The sequence below is a fragment of the Falco rusticolus genome, chromosome 6 (assembly GCF_015220075.1).
Source record: "Falco rusticolus isolate bFalRus1 chromosome 6, bFalRus1.pri, whole genome shotgun sequence".
NCBI lineage: Eukaryota > Metazoa > Chordata > Aves > Falconiformes > Falconidae > Falco > Falco rusticolus.
Window position 1 is genome coordinate 4,571,191 of NC_051192.1, and position 24,999 is coordinate 4,596,189.

The 24,999-nt window shown below is 42.0% G+C and overlaps 1 protein-coding gene across 1 annotated transcript in view; it reads right to left on the bottom strand.

Moving 5' to 3' along the window:
• Window positions 1-7,427: 7,427 nt before the first annotated feature.
• Window positions 7,428-24,999, bottom strand: part of LOC119149860 (kinesin-like protein KIF26B) — a 101,584-nt gene continuing 84,012 nt past the window's right edge. The window contains exons 4-5 of the mRNA XM_037391699.1: window positions 9,731-9,914; window positions 7,428-7,496 (exon numbers count right to left, since the gene is read on the bottom strand). Coding sequence (XP_037247596.1) covers window positions 7,428-7,496; window positions 9,731-9,914 — 253 coding nt within the window. The remainder of the gene's footprint in view (window positions 7,497-9,730; window positions 9,915-24,999) is intronic.

Genomic DNA, 24,999 nt, shown 5'->3' on the forward strand with positions numbered 1-24,999 from the left:
AGGAAAGAGATGGGAAGACAACCACTTGGAGCGCAGGGATACAGGCTTCTCATAAAAGCACAAAAAAATGGATAAATGTCTTCAGAGAGATATTCCCCAAAATGGGTTTGACTCCTAAAGGAAAAGGCAAAAAAGAAGGAAGACTGAATGAGAAGAGATACGTCTAATGGTATTCTCAGTATTAAAATACAGTTCAAGCCAGGCTCTTCCTCAGCTAACCTGGTTATCTAAGTCCATGTTGTACCAGAGGAACGAGGTAAAGCCCAAACCTTTAGGATGATGGAAAGCAGAATAACCTGGCAGCTGAATGCAGAGGCTCAGCTGAGCCGTTAGCCCACGAGGGTTCAGCAGTGCCGCAGCGAAGCCACCTGCGGTGTCACCATCCTGCCTGCACCGCTGAGCACTGCTCTCGGGCACACGCTGACAGGAGGCAAGCACAAAAGGGAAAGGCTGAGAGGAGAAGAGATTTAGGAAGTTTTAAAGAAAAAGAAAGGGGGGGAAAAGAACTGTAATAAGGCCTACAGCAGATTGCTTAAAGTACAATGCCTGCAATTCACATGAGTTCTCGGGAAACTTACCATGGTCCCAAGTTTAGCAAACTATTCCTCCCTCAGCATCACCTGGCAAACACCCTTGTAATTTTCAGTTTCCCTCATCTTGACTTTCCTGATTCACATTAACCTGTTCTTCATGGATTCAAAAACGCACGTAATGGGGTAAGAGGTGTGGGGGAGTACTGCTGACAGACTCAGAAATGAAGTGGAAGGGATTAATTAGAACTACCATAGAGTCCCCAAAAAAATCAGCCAGCAGTACAACCTAAATTGAAAAGCAAAGGCAATAAAAATACAATAGCTCAGTAAAACTTTGAAGAAATCAAAGTGTTAAAAGCAGTAAATTTTTATAGTCTAGAAAAATCCAGTAATTATCATTCAAATTGCATAACCTTCAATGCTCAAGAGATTTTTAAAATGTGGCCACTGTACTGTCATACTATTTCAACAACAGGAGAGTATGTTTAAAGCATGCTTACCAGGTGACCGATATTAAATATCTCCATAGCTTCATTAGGTTGACAACTTTGAAACAGTCAAATTAATTGACCCATGTGTATAAGGCACATGGGCAACCAGAAGTCTACAAAGTATGGTCAGTCATGCCAATAAGTGACTTCAATCAAGAAAACAGTCAACTAACATAAACATTATAGATTGCTGGGCATAAAATCATGCATCTATGACAATGCAGAGGGCACTGGATAAATAGTCACTTATGAACGTACAAAACCTACTGGCACCAGCCTGAAGTGATTTGGACAAGCTAATTTTCTTTTGATCTTCTAGTCTAGAGAAAGATTAATCAAATCAGACCAAGGTAAACAACACAAAGCTAGGCTTTACAGCTCTTTCCCTGAGTGAAATGTACTACAAAGGAATCACAGAAATGATTGCTTTTTCTAACACAGAAATAAGTAATGTTATCAAAGTGAGGGACAGCCTTTCGCCTATTTTGTCTGGCCAGTTCAATTCCACTTGGAAATCTCCTCTATCCTCTCAGGCTCATGAGCTCACTCATCAGTACACTTTCTGAATACACATACGAGAACGTCATTAAGTGGAAGAACACCATTTTTTGTATTCTTTGAAGCAAAAAAGAAATTTACTGAACAACAGTCTCACGCATATTTGCTATCACAGATAGCTGGTTCTCAGGTTAGGGTACAAGTCTTCCTCTATGACATATGGGAAGAGATGCTTTTTTTTTTCCCCCAAAGCCAAGATTTTCATTAAAGGACTGTAAGCTACTCTCTAGAAAAACCTCACTTTCTATGTTGCTGTTTTCACACAAACACACACACCCCAGTGAAAAGGCAGACATCTTCAAGCTTGAAAGATGCCTTGATTCTATGGAAAAATCAGCAGAGGTGAAGGAATTAACAGAAGAGAAAGATACCTTAGCATCACACTTGCCCACATGGTGCCCAGATGGGTGAAGCACTCCCAGTGCCACGCAGCAGAGCTGCTCCATTCTGTGGAGTCAGAGGTAAGTATACCAACAGTTTCTGCCTTCCATTTTCCCAGTTCGGAGACAAGCCTATTCCTTGGTGTCCACTTGCATTTACTTGCCTGCATCTGCAATGCTCCAGGAAACCATTAGGCTAATAACCACTTGCCACAAGCACCTCTCGCTGGGGTCTGCTCCTTGCCAGCTGACCTGAGGAATCCCATTACCAGGAATGACAGCTTGTCAGTCCAGGAACTGTGGAGCCAGTTCTTAAGCTTTTAATAGCTTGCAGGTGGGCCAAAATGGACCCACTGCCCTTAAATTGGCTCGTTAATAGGTGGGGAAAGCCCTAATCTTCTCCTCCTAAAGGGGTTGGCTAGATCCTATAGCAGAAATGCAGCCCTGCTTCTTCGTGCAGGAATCCTCTCTTGCATGGTGTAAAATTTAGGGAATGGGCCAGGCTTTCCCTTTGCAGGCTTGGCTGATACGTGCTGCCAGCTCCCATGAAGTAGCAGCTTCTGCACTTCCCAAAGAAAAGGAACAGCAATTACAGCTGTTCTCTAAATTGTGGAAACATAACTGCATAGAAATTTCTTTAAAATACGTCTGTCTTTAAGCCTGCCAGCCAACCAAATTGCAAACTCCTAGCATGCTTGGGTTGGTACTTCCACATCCATGAAAAGCTTTACTTTAGAGAAAGATAAACGAAGTATGCGTAGAAAATATGATTGAGGGAGGTAAGAGACTATTGTTTATAGCAATTCTTCTGTTATTTTTTTACACTCTATTATTTTCTATTCTTTCACCTTTTTCTATTAATGTCACTTTTTTTATAAAGCAGCTTGAGGTATTAAAGCTCCTCCCAGAAAAGCCCACCTAGCAGGGATCTTGCCGAAGAGTGTGAAAGGCTCTGCCGCGTCCAAACAGCACATTTGGTGAGGAAAACCTCAGTTCTGAGCAACTCTGAAGGGCAAAAGGTCACCTGGATTTCATTCCAAGTAGAACTAACTATTTAATTTGTACAACCATCATGTTGACAAAGATGAACACATATGTCTCCTTTAAATGCCTCCAGGTATCATCCTTCCCCCCCCCCATTTCAGTAACCATGGTAACTTTGGGCAAACCCGGCTTTCACCTCAGAAATTGTTTTCTGTGATGAAGGATTTAAAATCACATTTGTCATCCAACCATTAACTTTTTCCCCCTATACACCTGAGTGATGAAGGAGAGAGAACCTCTGCTTTACAAAGGAAAGAGAACCTCTTCCGATTCTGTCTGAAAAACCTTCATGATGGATGGCAGTGAAATACACAACATATTTTACAAGTTGTGCTTGTTTTTTCACTGACCTTAGCACAGGTTTTCATAAACACCTGCTTAATGTTTACCATAATGTTGCCAAAAAAAAGTCTTCACATCCAAAACCCACATCCTGATGGTAGAAAAGGAGGTGACCTATATTTTTTGGACTTAATCAAGATGTGCGTCAATTTTGTTGCCTTCAAATCTACTCGGCAAATCACATGAGTCTAAGAGTATCTGTTTACTTTCCACTGCGCTGGTACAAAGAGTTGACACAGCTACTGAAAATATCTTTTAACAAAAACTATTCCAATCGTGCTTCATTCAGGCTATAGCCAGCAGGGTACTTACTCATTATTAACATCCGTATCGCGCTGTTACATCTTGGATTGAAGCACATCAAGGCCAGTGCAATAATCGTTACTCTACTTGGTGAAAAGCCCAATAAACTATTTTAAGGCAATGGATAGCTGAAATACTACCAGTTTGTGAACCCAAAGCATTGGCTGAAACTTCTTTTGCCCCAAAAGACAGTTCTGAATTTACTCAGAAGACTGAACTGCTTGGGCAGTAGGGCTTCCTTCACCATTCCCTGTGGCAGGGGTACGTATAAGCAAGGAACAACACAAGTAGAGAAGCAGGGACAGAAAGAACAACAGGGAGAAGAAGAACTTGAACAAACATTGGTACTGTAGGACAAAGAAATGCCCTTAAACCAAGGAAGGAATGAGACAGTGAAGTCCTAGCTGAAAGAACAATGTGGAATAAGGCGGCAAAATGCCTTTATACATGTATCCTAAGACATGGTTTAGTGGTGGACTTGGCAGTACTACGTTAATGGTTAGACTCAATGACCTTAAGGGTCTTTTCCAACCTAAACGATTCTATGATTCTATGATCCATTCCCTTCATAATCTCTTTCCCTAGCTGGAAAAAAACTGCAAAGTACCGAGTCTTGACTAGGCACTTGGATCAAAAGGTTAGAGCGTGTTATACGATCAATACACAAAGTGGGAAGGTATGACATGAGACCATCTTTTGATTTTTAACAATGATACTACCACTGCCTTTTTCAGGCCAAAGGCATAAGATTCTGCTGTTGATCATCCATGGCATTCTGCCTTCGTGGACCGCCTGCCTCCAAAGAGGCAAGGACTGCCACACTTCTCCCCGCACAAATGTGATCTCCTTCACTGAATGATACACTCACCAGGTAGCCTGTACGGTGGGAACCTTCACTGGGGCCTGGGGAGGTGGGTACTGGCTCCCAGTGACACTAGCAAAAAGTCAAAGGAATGTCACCGCTGAGTGCCTCTGAAAAGCCTCTGCTGTTTCGGTGGATGCACTTGCAGGTCAGACAAAATCTTTCTGATGCTCCCAGATACAGAGTTTTACAGAAATCAATGTGGGAAAAGGTAAGCTGCAGACTAATGTAAAGCAAATAGTAGATTTTAGGGTGAGTTCAAGGAAATATTGTGCTTTAATAGAAGATTAAATTCTTACAGCCAGGCACTGAAAGATTATTTTAACTGAACCTTCTTTACTATGTGACACAGATCTGTAGGAGAAAGGTGTATGACTCAGGAGTGTCCATCACACCACCAACCTCCTACCAGCATTTTGTGGGAATTCCTGGCATTTGGCCACGGCTTGGCTACCATTCTTGGCACTTCCCAGTCAGGCTCCATGCTCAGCCCCTGCCAGGACAGCGGCTCCTGCATCTCTCACTCACTAGACTCTCAAAAACCTGTCTGTGCTGCTTCCTACCCTGCCCTACACACATGGAAAGGGCTCCTCAGAAGCAGCTGCAGTGTAACCTATTACCCCCCCTTCAAAGTCTTTGATAATCTCCTCTTCTAAAACACCTACCAAAGCTTGACAAGGGGTATCTAATATTAGACTGCTGATGGGCTGAGGACACCACTATCAAGATGACCGATAATACCTCGTCGTTTCTTCTTGCTTCCCCTCCCTCTGTCTGTCTGCTCTTCCTCCCTGTACTGAGATCACAAGTGTTCTGGGACAGAAACGGGGTAGGGGGTATCTGAATTGATACATAATTTAACAAAGTAGGGCTAGGGTCTGCAAACAGGAGTCTTGATACCACCGAAAAATAAAACACAGTATCAAAAATTAGTCCCTTTTGCTAATAGGTTGACATGACTGCCCAGAGAAGGTTCAGTGATGCTGTGTTTCTCCTTGGTGGAAACTTTTTGCATAGGGATGATTTCAATGCACAAATATCGCTATTTTATTTTGAGATGAACAAGTACCGACAAACAACAATTTGCACCAAAAAAAATATATATAAGAAAAAGCAAACTAATCTCTGCCCAAATATAACAAATATCTCTCAGTGACAGAGTTTTATAAGGCTACACAGAGAAAAATAATAAATGGGAGGAAGCACAGAGACCACATCCATTCATCCTAAGCCCTGTGCCACCTGAAAACAACCTATTTATTAAAACTGGCAGAAAATTTTTCATTCAAGATGTTTTTCATGCGTAATGTGAGATTCTGCAAAACAACATATTTCACAGAAAGAACATTTCAGTTTTTCATCAAAAGTATTGGTCTAGTTTTGTTTTTGTTTGAAAGAAAATGGAAGGGGAGGGGCAGGGGGAAGAAGGAGAGAAGAGGATTAGGGAGCAAATCTAAGCAAATCTTACTAGGATGCCCTTACATTAGTCAATTTGAGTGCAGGCATGGAACAAGCCATTATTTCCGTTATATCTGCACGAAAAGCCTTTTTGCACTGTTTCTTGGCTCATTGTCACGAAGGACAAAACTGACTTGAGGAGTATCTTGCAGAAAATTATGGGACTTGGGGAAATTGCACATACAGTCATTCAGACCAGTGTGTAAACCCAGCAAAAGCAGTCTGCCACTCTCCAGAACATGATGATTCAAAGACAGCAGAGAGAGAAGGAAAGTGATGCTCAAGCTGTAGCAGTTTAGGGAGCGAGAACTGTCGCTCAGCCCACAAGAAAACTCTCTGCTCTCAAGACACAGCTGTGGGGACAGCACACACCCACCTGGGATCAGCTCCCTCTGGCAGCAAATGCAAACCCAAAGAACACGTGTACATTATGAGCCACACAAGCACCACTGCTAAGATATTTGCGACATGGTCACAAACCTTTTACAGCAGGGAGAGCTTTTGGGAAATGAGTGCAACAATGAATCTGGCCCTTTATTACTTTATTTCACTTTGACACTGCTGTATTTCTGCTAGGCTCAATGGTGTATCCAACAATGAAGTAAAATGCTGATTGTGCAGTCCCAGCATTTCATTATTTATATCATCTTCCTCCTTCTGCGATGCTGAGCTTTAGCTCTCAAATAATACTTCTTCCCATTTCCAGGCTGGTACGGTTTGATTGCAAGACCTTTTGTAAGAGAAGGTATGAAGCATACACCTCAATACACACTCTCGAATTCGTCAGTTTAGAGTCTTCGGTTGTACCCATATCTGTACTAACTGAGCTGCTAATTAAGGTTTAAATATGTTGCTGATAGGAAATCTTCCCAGTTTAACTCACAAAAATTATATGTCCACACATGACAGCTGAGAAACTCTACAGTTTTAACGAGATCATTATCAATTTTGCAACGAGAAGTAGAATCTTTGAAATTTCTAGTAGAAGTGAAAATATGAAATGGCAACTGTTTGGTGGCACGTTCATTTTAGAAAACTGTGAAATGAAATTTAACCTCAAAGTCTAAGCTTTGACGTTCCTGACTTCCTACCCTGCTGCATCTCGGATACCCACCTACCCTGGCAAGCTGGCAGAGAGCCAGCATCCCCAGCATCTGTGCCGGGGCTCCCAGCCCTCGGGAAAGAGCCTGCCCTCCAGGATGCCCGTGCCAGGGCACTCTGTGCACAGCTGTTCCCGGCAGGCTCGGAAATCCGGGATACTTGGCAACAGCCAGCCTTCCCGTTCTGGTGAACCAGACTTGCCAGTAACAAACTATCATGTTGGAAATGGTCCAGCCCACTCACACCCAATGTGAAACAAGAATTTCTTCAGCGCTGAATACCAGCACTGGGACTGCTGGTGAGATGCTATTTAAACACCGACCAGAAAAAAACCCTAAGTGACTGAAAATAACATTTAGCTTCCCTGAACCCGCTTCCTCCACATGGGTCCGCATTTTATAAATTTATATTCTTCCAGAAAACACTATATTGAGAGACAACACGGAAAAAAGTAATTCGGTTTTTAGCATGCTTCTATCAAACCATATGCCAACAAAACTGAACAGAGCATGTATAAATAACAATAATAAAAATCAAAAGCAAGCAAGCTGGAAATTCCATTACCTCCTCTGAAGTTTTCCCAGCCTGACAAATAAATTACATTTTTTTCCTGCCATTATTTACTTACTGTGCCTTGCACCTATTTCTGACATATTAGAAGGAAAATTGTGCTACAGAGGCAAACTGATGAGAAACTTTGATGGAAGTAGAAAAGCTCCAGGTCATAATTATAGGGTGGCTCCAAGAGGAAACCAAAGAGGTGAAAAATGAAACTGAATTCCAGAAACTGCAGGTTAGACATATTTTTGCTAATGGAAATGTGGGGGGGGAAGAAAAAAAAAATCTCTATTTTGACTACATGAATTGACGTAATATGTTTTACTACTTTGGAGAAGCATGTGCTAAAATATTTTTTAAAACCTCTTAGCTATTTCTCATATACTCTGATAGCTACGGGATGGTGAATCGAAACTGAAAAGAAATATTCTTCTTCATCAGCTGGACTGCAAAACTTCAGTTTTACTTACACAGCTGGAAAGCCTGGAACGTTCCGGTACATGGTATTGATGAAGCAGCAAACTGTAAGTCTGCCTGGGAATATTGCAAAACTGCTTCCCAAGCCCTACTACTGGAAACCAGTGATGCGGGAAGCACAGAAGGCTCAGCTCAAGCCTGCAGTGCTTTGACAGAGCTACGTTTGTCTCTGTGCATGTGCGGACCCTTTTCCTGGGAAGATTGAAAACCAATGACCAGGAAAAGTGCTCACACCGTTCAAAAAGGGAGATTAGCCCCTTGTTTTCATGAACGCACCCTTCATTATTCCTCAATGGAATTTTATTTTTTTTTCCCAATATAACCTGTCCCAAGCACAGAAAATTAAGAATCCTGACAGGATAGCTTCTATCGTAAATATTTTCCATAGCAGCTTCTTACAACAATGAACAGGTTCAAGTTTACTTCTCATCCCACTAAAGTCAGAGTATGCATCACTGTTAACTTTTATAAGATCATGAGATTTGTACATTTCTTTCCACCTAGCAGCCAGAGGAAAGGAAGGGAGCCCTGTGTGGAGAGAATCCCTGTTCAAACAGGAATTAAACCATCCATGAAAGTAATACCATTGTTCGCTGGGGGGTGGGGGGGTGGGGGGTGGGGAGGGGAACAAAAACCGCCAACAAACTGAAACTGCACAATGTAAGAAAGTGAGTATCCAAAATCAGCAAAGCAAGCTCTGAAGCCCATCCTATGCTCAGCACTCCCAGATCATACGTTACAATTTCTCTTCTCAACACAAAGATTTTCACCAAACTCATTGTCACTGCTTAGGATTCAATGAATTCAGCAAAGCACACAGATGGTTGCATAAGAAACTACCTTGATTAAAGCAAACTGCTGTCCTCAGCAACCACATGTGTGTATTCCCAGATGTAATAAGCCAGGCTCTCCGTTTGTGGCAGGGAAAAAGGAAGAGCCATTCAGACAAATAACAAAGCAACAGCAAACTGTATAGCTACCTACCTCCACCATCGCCTCAGCCATTTTCCGTTATAAGTATGCACCTAAACAGCATTTTAAGAGGGTATGATTATGGAGAATGGGAGGAAATAATTTGATGGAAGGAAAAAGGACCAATTCATCATTATCAGCACGGGATTTGCCCAGGTACCTGGTCCAACCTTGTCCTGACTGTACTGGAAGAAAGCCAGGGAACATGGGCCAGAAGCAAATTACAGCATGTCCAGCTGAGACACCAGCCTGGACAGCGAGGGGAGCAGGAACCCAGAACACGCCACAGCAAGCGAGTGCTGTGCAGTTCAGACACAGAGACCAGCTCCTCCAGCAAGCCTGGCAGCACGGGCACCACCAGCACCCAGTGGCACTGTGGTCCCGACGCAGGTGCGTTTAGCCCAGCAGGGCTTCGAAGCGTATTACTGCTGCACAGTTAGCTCTGGAGCTGTTTAAGTCAACTTCACCTTTATCAGAAGTTCCCTTACATTAAGTAACTTATGTTGTCAGGCCTTTGTACGCATGTTCAGGGACCAGCCGCAGCAAAGCCAACCGAGAAAGGGCACGGTCTTCCAATTCCCATAATATTTGTCATGAGGATAAAATCTTTTCCCAAAGAAAACAAGTTTCAGTGATAGTCGCAATGCCTACCTTGCCCAAACCAGGGGTGTCTTTCACTTTGCTGACTGCCCTCAGCAAACATGGTGGTGCAGGGGGTGGGGAAGCCTGAAGGATGCTGCTGAAGCTGGTAGAGAAGAGAGGAGATTCAGGAACAGATGATGCAGAAGGCCTGTGCTTCTTCTTTTTGGAAGACAGGTTCAATTTCTGAGCGGCTCTGTGGGAAAAATGATGAGAGTAAGGCAAACCAACCCCAAACTCACCAACACAAGCAGTCAAGAATAAAGGTATTTGTCAGGTTACTATTTATGTAGAATAACAGTTTTGACCTCATTGATCCCAACAGTTCTATAATTCTTGTTCTTCACTCATTATCACAAGCTTAAAGCCACCGGATTCATGAAGTTGCTCCAAATTTACACACTTTTAGTCAAGTAGGGTCACAATCAGGCCTCTGTCACTCTCTCATCTGTTGAAACAATTCAGCCTGCAAGAAAGCTCCAAAACCTCCCATTAAATATGTGTTACGTGGCAATTTCTGTTCTAAAATTAAGTTCAGTCACCAAATGGTTCACACAAAATTGTGTCTCATTCATAAGCCTCTGATTAGAAAATGAATACTTGTGCAATGTTTGGATGTAAGCAGCCACTGTTACTTAGTATTAAATGCTCAGGTGAACTTGCTGAGGTGTAAGAAGCCTTGTGTTAGCTGTTTTAAATTTTTATCACCTGTTAAAGCATAAGCCAATCTAAAAACTGCACAAACGGCGACCAGTGAAAATACTGCTGTTCACAATGCAACGGAGACACATACCAACTACAGCTGCATTAATCACTAAGCAGGGAAGACAATTAAGACTATTTTTTATACTACATTATTGCTAGATAAGAATGCTGAAGTTTGTATAGACTTTGATTAAAAAGCTAAACCTTTCTGGAACAGAAACATTTGGTACTTTTCTTTCGCAAAATGCTTTGTTTTGCGCGACGATTCAACATTCAGCCTTTGTTGTGGCTGTTTTGTACCAATACTTGTGCATTCTGCACTGCCCAAGGGTAATGCTCACCTTAATCATGCTGTCCCATGGCTTCCCTTTTGTAAAACGAGCACTTTAAACAGAGCAGGTCAACTGGAGCACCATCTCAAAGGAGAGATGGGTATAACAATTCATGAGGCTACTTTCACGTTGTTTGGTTTGACAGACAAATTATGACTTAAGGTAGGTATAAAAGTAGTCTGTGCTGACAGTAGCGCTCCTTACTTTGCTGAAGTGTGACCGTTAAGACCAATAATTCAAAATCCTCCTGAGTTTTAAGAAGCTTTAGCTCCATTACACTGGTATCGGGATATATTATCCAACATTAAACTTACAAAAGTAATTACATTATTTTATCCTGAGGAGTCAGGAAAAAAAAAAGATTGAATATAGATATATAGCTATTTATATATAAACACACTCTCATTTCAGTATACAAATACCTTGTGTTTGTATCAGATGTCTCAGACACGTGAACAAATTACTGCTGGGCACGAAGTTGCCATATGTCAGCCAGTCGTGTGCACACTGTGTGCACCGCCAGTATGTATTCTTCTAGCCTATGGCAAGTGCAAAGCAGTTCCAGACAGATTAGTCTTTAATAAAAGAAAATCACTAAGAGATTGTAATTGGTCTGACACAGAATTACGACCCAGAAGTTTCTGTACCACCTCCTTGTCCTTGTCCTTCCCTTCCCCTCTGGCTTAAAGACTGCAGTTCATAACCTGGACCTCTCTTTTATGAGTCTGCTTTCTTTTTCATAGAAAACATAATTAAAATGTGTTGGTCAAAACCAAAGCAAAAAGCACAATTTTTTCCTTTTCCTAGCAACATTTCAATGGTTAGAGAGGATTCAATGATTTCATCTTCCACGCTGTCCATCACTAATGCTTTTATAAAGGTGTCCATGCTGAATCAAGATTTTCTCTATGTCTTAGCTTCACTATAAAATTGTTTTTAAAAAAAAATCTTGTACTCTGTGCAACAATTGAAAATACTAATGTTGGCCAAACACACTGAAAAATTTAACCCTGTGGTCAAGCTCAGCAGCGTGGCCTTAAATACAGACAGTGGGTCCACCCACTCTGGTCACAGATCGGGTCTCATTGACTCACCTTGGCTGAAAATACATTCCCTAAAAGCAATTTTCTAAGTTGACTGACAGAGCCATTATCCCCCTTGCCACTAAATGCTTCTCCAGCATTTGCTGTTCCTTTTGCAAAGCTGGTAGTGTGACACAAACCACTTCTTGACCCAACCAAGCCTATAGCTGGCATTTTCTTGAAGGAAAGACGTTGTTGGAGGTACCTGGCTTTTTCAAAACTTTGGAACTACATTCTAGTTTGACAGTTATAACCTCCGAGATTACATTCAAATGGAAGAACCTGCATTTTCCTTTGTATTTTTGGACTGTGACTGGCAAAATGTATGAAAAAGCGATGAACTATTTCTCACAACTTTATGAGGTTTTGTGTTTTTCCCCACGGAGAGAAAAATCAACTCATGGCAGGCTAGAAAATCATTTACAAGCCTTATCAGACCTGACTGAATTTTGAAGGGGATCAAAATGGCAATACGCCTCAGGTAATTCCCATAGCATTTAACTGAGGAGAGAAAGATATTTTAAACAGATGTAGGCTGCAGCACGACACAAACATGTACAGTGTGGCTTTCTTGCGAGCACATTTGCACAAGTGACATCATCCAGCTTGGGTGGTTAGCATTGCTCTGAACGCAGGCGGTCATGCCAGCTGATGCTGATTTGGCCCTGCAATCTAGCACAGGAGGTTAGAAATTCTCACATTTTACTTTCCAAGGCAAGCCAGATGCCTGGCTCTCCCAGACAGACCCTCTGGATCGCCAGACTTCTCAGGCAAAGAACCAGGCTAGACCTGGGAGACCTGATGCTGCTGCAGCACCTGGCCTGCCCAGCCCAGCCAACAGATGTTTAGGCTCTGCTTTTTGTACAGGAGCCAGCTAATTTGTTCTCATTTATTATCTAGTATAATACGACTCTGATTTCCACTTGAGATGATGATTCATACTACTGCAGTAACGGCGATGATGGCAGGATGGCTTTCCTTATTGACAATAAGCTGCTCGTACTCCCAACTTACATTGCATCCCACTTGAGCCAAGTGCTATCAGCCATGGACTATGTGGGATGCCCAGTGGGCTCCAGTGCAATGCAAACCAGTTTCCCACATTGTGCCGTATGGCTGCGGCAGGGATTTTGTCCACAAAGACACACAGAGAACTGGATCAAAATTAAATTTTTGAAGTATGCAATTTTAACCATGTGGACACACTCACTCACAACAGAACTGGTTGTAATGTCATTTTATTGACTTATTTTCCACAATAATCTATATTTAATCCAGTTTAGCTAGTATACTTTGGATTCAGACCTCCAGTTAATGTGGATTATTTCTTTACTGAGCATCCCTATGTAAACAAGCAGCTGGAGACCTTCTGAAAGCTTACAAGATTTGTGGCAGAGGAAATCGTCACAAGATCAAGATCTGAGATCGCAGGAGGGGCATTAGAAGCTGATTAGAGTTCAATCCAAATAAAAGGGATGGATTGCTGGCAGGAAAGGGGAACTGCTTCAAATGTCCACCTAATCCATAGCAAAGACTGAGGTCGTTTCTTGAAAGGATGTTCTTGCTTGTTGTTTTTTAAAAGTTTATTAAGGTGTATCCTTGGGCAGTCAGAACACTTTTCACCTCCCACCTACGCAGCAATGGCAATACACTTTTTCCTTTAAAACTCCATGGGCAGGCTGGGATTTTCCAACACATTCATTGTAGCGCTAACTCCCTACACTGGAAGCCAATTCATGACTGATACGAACTTTCTGAAAGCCGAAGATCCTCTGTGGGATTCGTTGAAGAAATGGAAGCAAGCCAGCTTAGAGGTAATTCTGAGATGCGAGGGAGGCAAAGCATGCTCTTTGGAAACTTGTCTAGAGAGACAGCTCTGGCCGCTCACAAAAACCAACTTCAAAAACGGGGGAAAAATCCATACATCCATTTGTTATTAAGCGGTAGTCAGGGGAGAAAAAAAGAAATCAACTAAACAAAATGATGTGATGCAGCACTTAAAGAAAAGAACAATAAATAAAGTCTCCCTGTGATACATAATGCTCACGTGCCTCCAACTCGAACCGAGTGCATTGGGACCTCATTTGGCATAAATTCACATAAGGTCATGAACTCCAGTGAGCCTGGCTATGCCAACTCGTGGCACATTTGTTTCCTCTCACTTAAGTAAGAAAACAGACACTGCTGATAAAATTCAAGGAACATTTCTTTAGCTTGATAAAAGAAATTATTTTTTCACCAACACATCACCCAAGGCAAAATTAAAACTTCAGGACTCACTGTCAAAGCAGAGGTCAGTAAGGCCAGCAGGTTCATTAGGTTCAGGAGATTAGACATTTAAGTGAATATTGAAAATGTTATTCACACTTGTGACAGCAAAGATCATAATTGATAAGTAAAAGTGACTCTCACACGTCAGTACCTGACACACCCCTTCACCACTGACATCTGAAGGAATTTCCTTGGCTGCATATCTCTATGATTATTCATCACTGCAGTTCCATATTACACTACGATGTACCCACTCCTTATCACCCTTGGAAACAAAATTCCAGATCTTAGGGGCCAGTGAGCTGGCATATCAGTTTCTGTGTCAAAATAAAAATGGAAACTATACTCACTTCCACACCATCTTTGCCACAGAGAAAGCGGCTCTCAAGCCGTGGAGGCCAAACAGTCACGTATTAGCTAACTTTAATGGTGTAAGCACTTGCAATTTTCATTAAATCAAAAAATCTCTTTTTCTTACTTACTTGGAGGCATACATTTCATTTTATATGACAAATACTCTTCACTGGGTGCACCGCTTAAGGAGTATGGTATGAACTTCATATATGTGCAAGGGATGGCTTACCCCAGGATGTGCTGGTTTGACAAGCCCAAAGGAGATTAATGATCTTTCCTAGTAATTAAAACACTATCTTTACTTACCTAAAGCTGCCTTTCCTGCTGTATCTTAGTGCTGGGTTGGAAAACAGATGGAAGTTTAGTTTGGAAATGAGTCTTCTGAAGAAACCCTTTAAGCACATTTGTGCAGATGTAACACTCATTATCAAATTCATCTACATATGTGACCAACGGAGTGGGTTACCCAGCGTGAAACACTCATATCCCATGTCTCAGGCTGGGCACATAAAAGTGAAAGTCACCATTACCCAGCCCCACCCTCAAAATGAAAGCCTTACCAATTACTTTTCTTTTTTTTTTTTTTTTTTAAATCCCAGCCATAATTCTTCCTGTAGAAAAAGTAGAAATTATTGACTGTCACCTACTAAATAAAACTCAGTCTGCAGGGTATTTTGATTAACTGACGGAATGTCGGACAAAAAAATGCTGGAAGCCTGCCATTAGTTTTGATCATTTCCAACCCAAATGTGGGTACACGGTGTATTTTCTGTTTTGGGTAAATATGTTTGTATGAAATGAGTCATCGTATCATATAGGTTGCCATGTAGCTGTAAGGAAAACCAATGGGATACAGCAAAATTATAACAATACAACAATTATAACCATTTTCTATGAGAAAAGCCAGTCTTGATTTTTGGTTACACAGGGTCACTCAACAGTTGCTTCTTCTCCAGGATCTTTAGTGACTGAATTGTGTCAGGGCCACCTGCAGACTGGACACGGGCACTGAATGGGATGTTCAACTTTTCTAATTGCAGGGATCTAACCTAGCTTCTCTGAGTCATCACTAACAGTGGTTCCCTTTCTCCCAGTTGCCTGTAGAGGTGGTGCAGGCTCACTAAGGTGGCATTACAGCCAAGTCGACCTGAGTACTCCCACCAAGGGGGGAGGCCCCATACCTGCCGGCATACTTCCCTTCCCTCCCTTGCTTCTTCCCTCACATTTTTTGCCTTGGTAGCTACTGCTTTAACCTCCTGAACTGGCTTGTGCCGAAGGGTGCTCTAAATCACACTTACCTGACATGGCTAATATGCCTGAATTACTACGGCAAGCACTTTGCTGACCGTTAAATCTGAGGCACGTGGTATTAAACGCGGAATTAAACTCGTGCAAAATCTCATCTATTTGGAGGGTGATGATCTGGCCAAGAGCCATGGCTTCCTTTGTGCCATGCCTTTCTTTGCATCTTCTAAAGATGCATAACGATGCATAAAGAGAAGAGAGATGCTTTACGGGATGTTTAGCCAACAAGCTAACAGCCTTGCCCTGCTGTGAGGGGCTGGGCTGCCTCCCCCCCCTCTGCTGCATCCCAGGGTACCACCCGAGAAGTAGAGCGAGAACAACCTCCAGGGGCTTTTTCTCATACCTCTACATGAACAGTTTTTCTCACCCAGACTGAAAGCAAAAAGACAGAGCAACAGATCTTGCAGTTGGCTTGCCATGTCTATTCCCAGCCCGCATTCCCTGCCTTCCAGCAGGAATTAGGAGCTATGAACAAGAACCAGGGCAACTTTATCCCACTTCAGTCCTCTGTGTGGTCAAACCCAGGGCTGTGGTATTGCAGCCTAGTAAGACATGTAAAGAATGAAATAAGAATCCTCAGAGGAACATTTCTTGGATTTGTAGTTCCAGTAAGATTCTTAGTATTTGTGTTTAATTATTTTACAATGCCTTTAAAATCTGGAGATAATTTGAGCTTTCTGCTTAGGCTGTAGAAGGTATAATAAACATCTCTCTAATGCCCAGTAAACACTTGCCCCTTATTGTTCTCTTTATTTTTATGCATGCATTCAATTTCATAGCAACAATAAAGCTGTCCCAGGCTGCAATCTTTCACTTCTTGGGTGGTTAATTCAGATGGTTTGGCCACAGCGCCTTAGTGACTGTGCTTTCCCCTGGAACTACGTTGTAACTATCCAGAAACTCATTATTTTTAACTTATTTAATTCAAACAGAGTCACAACAGGGCTTCAAACTTCATTAAGGACAGGTCATATAAAATCTGAGGTTGTTGTATATGCAATCTTAAGCAAAATTAACAGTTCGGGTCTGCTCTTATATTGAGTTCAAATTTGAGTGCCAATCCACTGGCAGCAGGGCTGTTCCCAGGTTGTGTCAAAATGAAGATGAATATGTTTGAAGACCGATAGCTTAATGAGAAGCTCAAAATCCTGCACAAGTACATATTGCAGGCCTGAGGCCTGATATTGGACACAGCTGTCATTTGGGTGAAACTCCCAGCTTTCGAGACGGATACAACAAGATAGAAACCAACCACTTCTCAAGTCATTACTCTTTGATCCACAAGATTCTCTTCACCAGGTATCACTGTATTCCAGTAAAGATCTTTTTACCTAACCTAAAAGTTCCTGAAAATCCCTGATTCAATGACAGTCCTTCTGCCTTTGGCAACAGGTTCATTAATTAGCTCTCCTGCACAGAAGTAGCGTTGGCCAAAAAAGCCACAAATCAAATGAACGATCACATTTGGATTTTCTACAAGAAATTATCCTTGCCCTTCAGTAGTGCCCATCAAGAAAACTACATCTTGACTCAATAACTTGATACATTTAGCTAGAGAAAGATCACTTCTGCTTTCTTTCCTTTCCTTTTCTCCTCACTCTCTTATTACTATTCCTAAATTTCAGGCATTACTGATCCAGGTCACCACACACACTGTAAAAATGACCCGATTCACCTTTCCTGCTGTGTTATTGATTGCAGACACACTTAATCAACCTGCATTTTTAGAGAAAAGAGTGATTACAGTGACCAGCAGAAGGGCCCAACTTTAAGGAAATGTTCAGCACTTGAAAACAGAAGAAAAATCACTGGTCATTTTTTTTTTTTTAAGAGTGGGTAGAGGTTTTTATTACTGATCTAGCTTATTTTTCTCTCTTAAAAGATGCTTTTATTAAAAAATGGTAGTCAGATGACAGTGCTCTCAGCATTATCCCGTTCTTGGAAAGCTCCGAGGATGAGTTGGGTATGCGTCACTGCATGCTTAATGCATGAAGCAAGCCGAGCCATTATACTTGCTAAAGTAAAATCAGATGTTTACCACAAGTTTAATATGGGAAATAAACCAGCTACATTTCCTATAACTCAAATGAATTCAAATGTAAGCACTTACCAATTACTGTCATGGTTACTTGGCAATGCATCTTCAAGTCCCACGGGAAAACTGCACAGGCAGCCTGACAGCCACAGACCAGAGTAACCTTCATTCCAGTTGCACAGTGCAAGAGCACTAGTATCTTTCAAGGTAAGGTCAGAAACAAGCTCCACCCAGCTGAAGCTTGGAGTGTCAAGAAGTATTGTCTGTATATACTGAAGATTTAGATGGTCAGACACCAGCACTGCCACTAAGTAATGAGGAGATGTGCCCTGGTTTATATTTGTACTGTCATTGTGGGAAACAAGAATTATCAACAGATCAGTCAGGCTTCAAGTGTCAGCTGGAAAATATTAGGGGCGTAGATGTACTGTTACACTGCCTTCTCCTGGAAGCACCACCAGGGGCGGCTGGCAAACAGATTTTCCCCGTGTCTGAGACAACCTAGCAAACTTCAAACCATGGGACAGCACTTCTGGTTAGAGAGCCCCAGGCTGGCTGTCCTCCTGAACAAGAGGTAATGACAGTCACAACAACTGAAAAACTAACAGCAGCCTTGCAATGAGAGGCCCACAAACCGCTGGCCATTTAATAACAGTCCTTAAAATCACATAAAGCCATTTCTTTAACTGTAAGTTTTACAGAGCTTATATGATTACAGTTATTCTATTACCTTGGATGCTAAAGCCTGACCACACGCTATGTGGAAAGCTATTTTGCTTCATCTCTGTCCCATTCAGCAAAACCCTCGCTTAACACCAGGAGGGAAAGTAGCCAGCACACGGCTTCACAGCCCGTTTTGTCATTGTTTAACTCGCCAGTTGGCAGAAGAATTAAACAGATACATTAAAAGGCCAAAAGACAGGTAAGATTTACAGGATTTTTTGCCTCATCAATATTTTGGAAGCCAGCACATTTAAAATAACACCAGCATACAAATGGTAAACTGTTCTGACAACGCAGAGGCACCAAAATTCAGTGCACTTAAGCCCGGCTTTGACAAGCAATATCCTGTCATAGTATAAAAATATTTCCTCTAAGAGTTCCTGTTAGCCCTGCCTTATACTTATTTAAGTCACCACCATAAGTTAGTGACAATTGTTCGAGACAAGTTGTTTTCAGCTACTGAAGACTATCAGCATTGCTGTCACATAGGCTAAGGTCCAAGACGGAGGTCCTCCAAAAGACTGCACACATGCCAAAATCGGTGCAACCCCAGCAGCTTGTAAGCAACAAAGACAAAACGAAAGAAATGTTATGATCCCACCTTCACAGAGATATGCTGAAGCACAAAGAAATTAATGAACAGTAGGAAAATAGTAATTTAATCTAGAACTCCTCAGCAGATTCACACAAATAGTGACTGTGGTTTTGGTGGTGCCCATCAGCATCCCCCCAGTACACGAGGATGGTACCAAGATGACGCAGTCAGGCTTTTTGAACCTGGGCATGGAAGGAGAAGAATAGCTAATGGGCATGTGTCAGAAGTTTGGGCAGGGAATAAGGAAAATGTTTTCACCCTGAGGACAACCAAGCAGGGTTGTGCAGTCTTTGTCCTTGGGGAGGTTTAAGAACCAGACAGATAAAGTCCTGGGCAACCTGTCTGACATCAGAGCTGAGCCTCCTTTCATCGGGGGATTGGATTAGAAACATCCCAAGTCCCTTCCAGCCTCTCCGATCCAATGATGCTATGAAAAAAATGTCACTACAATTCTGAAAGCAATAAATCATTATGCTTTATTTTTTCTTTCAAAATGTCTTTTCTCTGAAAAGTTCCAACAAATCACTTCGTATCAGTCTCACTGATTCATTCAATCCAAAAGTAAAGTTTTAAATTTTAGAATATCAATTTAAATGGAATTGAAGCAAATGCCAAACTACAATGTCGAAGTGAAGAAGCCAATAACTACTTCTTTTTGCAAGGCTGTAACCAAAACACATCAAAAAAATTCTTGTGAGTTGTTTGCTTTCTGGGAGGACATAAGCTAAATCAGCAGAAGCTGATGAAGTAATTTAATTTTAATAAAATCCACATTTCTGGCTGGGGAAAAAGATTGACAAAAATTTCACCCAAGTCACCTTCAATGTTTAGTGTAAGACCTTCTATCTGTGCTGAAGATTCAGGAAGCAATTCTACATAACACCACACACCCTCATACCCTGCCATGTGCAGGGCAAGTCCTACGTGCCCAGCCTCTCGCAGGAATGCTCAGCATTCTGCTCGCTCGGACCCCCCCTCCTCTGGGAGCTGACCTTAGTATTGAACCTACTGTAATCACAGCCCAAAATGTATTATGAAAAATTATGAAACTGGAAAACACTATTACTGTAGGCAATTACTGTTATTTTTTAAACAAAACTGTTCTTGATTTTTCTGTTTCCAGTAAAGCGAAATAAAAAACAACATGAAATTAAAGACACCACACAAAGTAGTAAGACATTGGCCAGAAAGAAGTGAGACGTGTGGCACAGACACCGACAAGCAGAATTTAAGAGATGTAGAGCCTTTAATCTGCAGCTTTTTGTTTATTACTTGTACAAATTTCAGTGAAAGCCAATTCTTTTCCAGTTCTGAGGGCACTTCTGAAACAGTCAGTCACACTGCTAAACTGAACAAGTATTTGACACTTATATTGTTTCTTAGCAGAAGTAAATTTTTGAAAATACCTCTAAAAATGAAAAAATAAATTATTTACAATGGTTTAAAATTTTATGGCAAAAGTGTTCCTCTAAATGCATCCTGTCACATATAAAGATGATGGAGAAATGTATTTGCTGTTTGATTTCACTTGGATCCCAGCCTCTTTTGTGTTTTTTTATAATACCCATATTCATCCCTCTGTTCCACCTGAATAAAGTGCCAGTAACTCATGTTAAATATTGATAACATGCAGCTCAGACTGATGGGTACAGGGAGGAGGGAAACCAGAGGAATTAGCCAGGGACTCATCTGCTTTCAGATCACCAAAGGGGCTGCAGTCTCCGAGCCTCGTGGGTCCGTGGTAGGTATGACAAATACAAGCAGCAATTATTAGCCAGAAAAATCTTTTCTCCTCTTAAAATGCATAGAAAACTGATAGTTTTCTTTCTTTTTGGATACAGACCTTGCTGTTGCGGTATATTTTTATTATCTGCTGGCCAGAATATTGCTGTTTGCTCTAATGAAAGCTAGGTGTGAATGTTCCGCTCTGTGCAGTGGCAATGGAAGCTCATTTCCCCAGCTGGGGCATCCAGCCATGTCCGCAAGCCCTCCTCTTGCCATCTGATTGCCTTTCCCCACCATTCTGTAGTCCAAGGGTTAGCAGAATGATAAACTTTCTGTTCCTTGCTTTTCACGAGACAGATCATGCTCAATAAATACCTGAAGCTTTCACAGAATGTCTGCACCTGAAGCTTTTTTTCCTGGAGAGCTGGTTTACTGAAAGCCAGCTCAGTGCTGGGCTCTCCTGGCTGCTCCCTCACCCGTGACCCACACGTTCCTGACCCACAGCACCTGCTGCTTGGTGCAGTCCTGTCAAAAAGCACATCCCCTATTTGACAGCATCATGGTACAAAGCATATTCTTCTAAAAATCCCTGTCGTCATCATCAAAGCAAGCAGTAGGCTAAAAATTACCAACCATTCAGAGAATACCTGAAAAAACGGGAGCAAAATTACTGTTCCAAGAGACCTCTCACTCAGTGATGCAGCTCCCTGACACAAGAGATCAGGCCAATGCATTGCCTTCATCACAGCAGAATCACTTCTCTGTGAAGTTCTTTCTTTCGTGAGAAGGTCTGGAAAATCAGTTCATCTACAGCCACCTGCTTCATAATAAATAGCCCATAGTCAGCAAACCAGAGTGTCAAGCTAGGAATTTTATGGACAGAGTTTTCTGTTGGACTTGGAAAAAGTTTCCGATTCTTCTTTCTCTGCACACCTACCTCAGAAATTCCTATAGTTGCCAAAGTACACCTATATGGTTCTACAATATATTTTACCCTACTCTCCCATTTGCTATACAGAAAAAGCTGATGAATGCAGAAAGTGAGGTGTGGGACAGCCTGCTGCCAGATCCTACCACCTCTCTTTTCTGTAACAAACAGCCACCCTTTGGCCCCTGTCACATAGCACCCTAAGAATAAGACAAAAGATGCATTTCTTACTGTATTTCTTTTATGCCTGACAAAGCGCAGGAGAAGAACTGGAGAAAGGCAGCACCTAGGATAAGCTCAGCACTGTGATGCTCTGGGTTGGAATGGTAGATCTCTACCGCTTTGAAAGGAATACATCATCAGAGGTCTGGAATGCAGTGGTGGTAGATCAAGCCCTCTGCAATGAAGAGAGTACAATGATGTGTTTTGTAGAAGTCAGCCTGTGAAATTGAAGATGAAAACGCACAGGCAGGAGAAAAGAGGAGGGGGGAAGGAGAGACAGATATCACCTAAAAAGGTACAGAAAACAGCATCGCTGTAATGTCAAAGCTAAAACCACTTGAGCTGAATTTCTGAAAATCAGTCACGTGCTGTGGCTTCTTCTTCTGCCACAGAGCAGGCAGCTGGGCATCAGCCAGGCGCCCTGGTAAAGCCCCCTGAGCAAATCCTGTAGCTTGAGAGACCACGCCAAATCTCACAGCTGCCTTTGTGCACTACTGCAACACGTTCAGAGCGAAACCTTGGTCATACCCGCAAATCAGAGAAATGGGGGAGGAGGTCAGCAAATAGCTTGTGCATCCACAGACAGCGGACGGTATCCAAGGGAAAGTCACCTTATCACCAGCCTACTTCCATACCACACAGATGCTTATAGTTTGGTTGCATCCAGCTTTTTGTGAGTTGAATGATGAAGCTGTTTACTGATCAAAGACTTCTTATGCATCCCATTATAGAGTAGATGGTGTCGCTTGAGAAACCCACCAGCGAAGAGGTTATGATTCAACTTTCTTAAATGGTTTTATGCAGCTACCTCAAAAAATCAATCTGGTTTTGCACAATTTCTCTTACTGTTGATTTTTGAAACTGAAGCATTTTATTTCTTCCTACTTACAAGAGGCAGAGGGATGTAACCTTCTTCCAGAAATTTCCATTTTCTAAGCTCAGATTGCCTCATGTTTCCATGGATAGAGCTTTCTAGTCAAATGCCTTTCATTGTGGTTCCTCTCAAGAAAGTTTGCTCACCTTTGGGGGATATTTTTTCAGAATAAGAGCTTTATGGAAGAAGGTCTAGAGTACACACTGCCTAGAGTACTACAAGGAATCAGTTTGGCCTTAGGGAAGGACCCCCAAAACCATCAGCTGATATTAGAACTATAGCAGTGTAGCTTTTCACATCATTTTGAGAAAGTCAGTTGTGGATATTGATGCCCTGCAGTCTGGATTGTTGATTATCTGGAAAAGCACATCCTGCATACAGAAAAAATTGAATATACTTTCCTTTCCAGACCAGAAGATAACAGAGAGATTAATTTATTCCTTTTGCCCTACTAAAGCTACCTGCAGCAAGGCACAAACAGTCCAAATGTTCCCTCACCCTGTGTTTGCAGCAAGAGAAGCCCTTGGTTTTCCATTCTGAAAATCTGATCACCCTGACACATCCAGTATATTCGTTATTTTAAATAACCAACAACCCCACATCACAATGGCTAGCCAGAACATAACACTTGGAATTTAGTTTCCAATGTCACAAGACTCTGCTCTCACTTGAAATGCTTGTATCTGATTTAAACAAGAGAGGATGGAAACTCTATTGAGTGAGTAGTGTAGCTAAAATGAAGTTTCCCAACCAATCTGGCATGTCTGGGGCTGCCTCCTTGTATTAAAGAACTCTCCAGCTCCTTCAGAGTAAAACGTTCTCCTGTTGAAGCTTCAGATCAAAATGAAAACTCCATTCTATCTGTAAGGTATTGATCCATTTGGGACTTATTTAAGCTGCTTAGCTTTATCAGTTCAGGCCTCCTGGGCTCAAACAAAATTATGCAGTACTCTCTGAGGAGCCTCAGGCAGACTCTCCCTTCACCCTCCCACCCTGATTTTTTTCTGTGTCCCAATACCAGGCAAATTTAGATAGCAATCAGCCCTCTCTAAAAGGCTGCTTGCAGATACCAGCATATCATAGCACTTTCTCATAGCCAAAAAAAAACCAAACCCAAACCCACCCTGCACCCTCTCACCGAGCCGCAGTTTAAAATCAGTGCTTTGGCTTTAACAGGACCCATCAGACTCACAGTGCAGTGAGGCTGATGGAGCAGCCAGGGACTCCTCTGCACACCTTGACACACAGCCGCACAGCCTCCCATGCTCTCCGAACTGCTATTTTTAGTAAATCTTCTATTTTTTCCACTTGCAGCATCACCATAAACTGTAGGCATCGCCAAAGGAGCCTCACTCAAGCAGTCATTCAAGAATGGATGTTACAACTCAGAAGCGCACAAATATTGGAGGGCAGGGGAGGCGAGCAAGTACTTTAGCTTAAAGTAGCTGATAGCATCACCTTTTTACACCACAAGAAATATTTCGTTAAATTTCTAAATATACATTTTATTCTTCTCCCTGATGTGGTGCTTCAGTGGGAAATCGACAGGCGTACACTGTGTGTGTACAGGGCAAAAGCACTGTAAATCTGATACAGACAGACCAGCCTTAACTTATGCCATATAAATATAAATTTTTTTGTCCCTGTCTAAGCATAAATTATCCCACTGTAATTTCAGCAGTCTAGTTATAGCAAAAACAACTTCCTAGTATCCAAGTATTTATCCTGGTACGGTTTATTTGCCAACAGCAAAGGGAATATAATGTAAAGTGCTACCTAATGATAAAATTGCAATTACACAAGAGCAGCTGCACTGATACAATTATTTTGGCAAGAAGTATGCTCTACAACAAAAACCGACTGGACCATGCACATGCAATACAGCCAGTTGACTTTCCCCCGTGCAGACCAGCCCCCACACCAGCCCTGCATGCACAAGCCAAGGAACAGAAGCGCTGTGGGGCACAGGACAGGGAGTCAATCTGGGGCCTCGTGAGCCTGGGCAAACATCATCACACACATACCAGCCCACAGATCTCTCCTTCAGTCGCCAACACCCTGACTTCCTTTTTTCTTTCATGTCAGTATGTGCTCTTGTACCTATTTCACATACATGTCGTATTACCTATT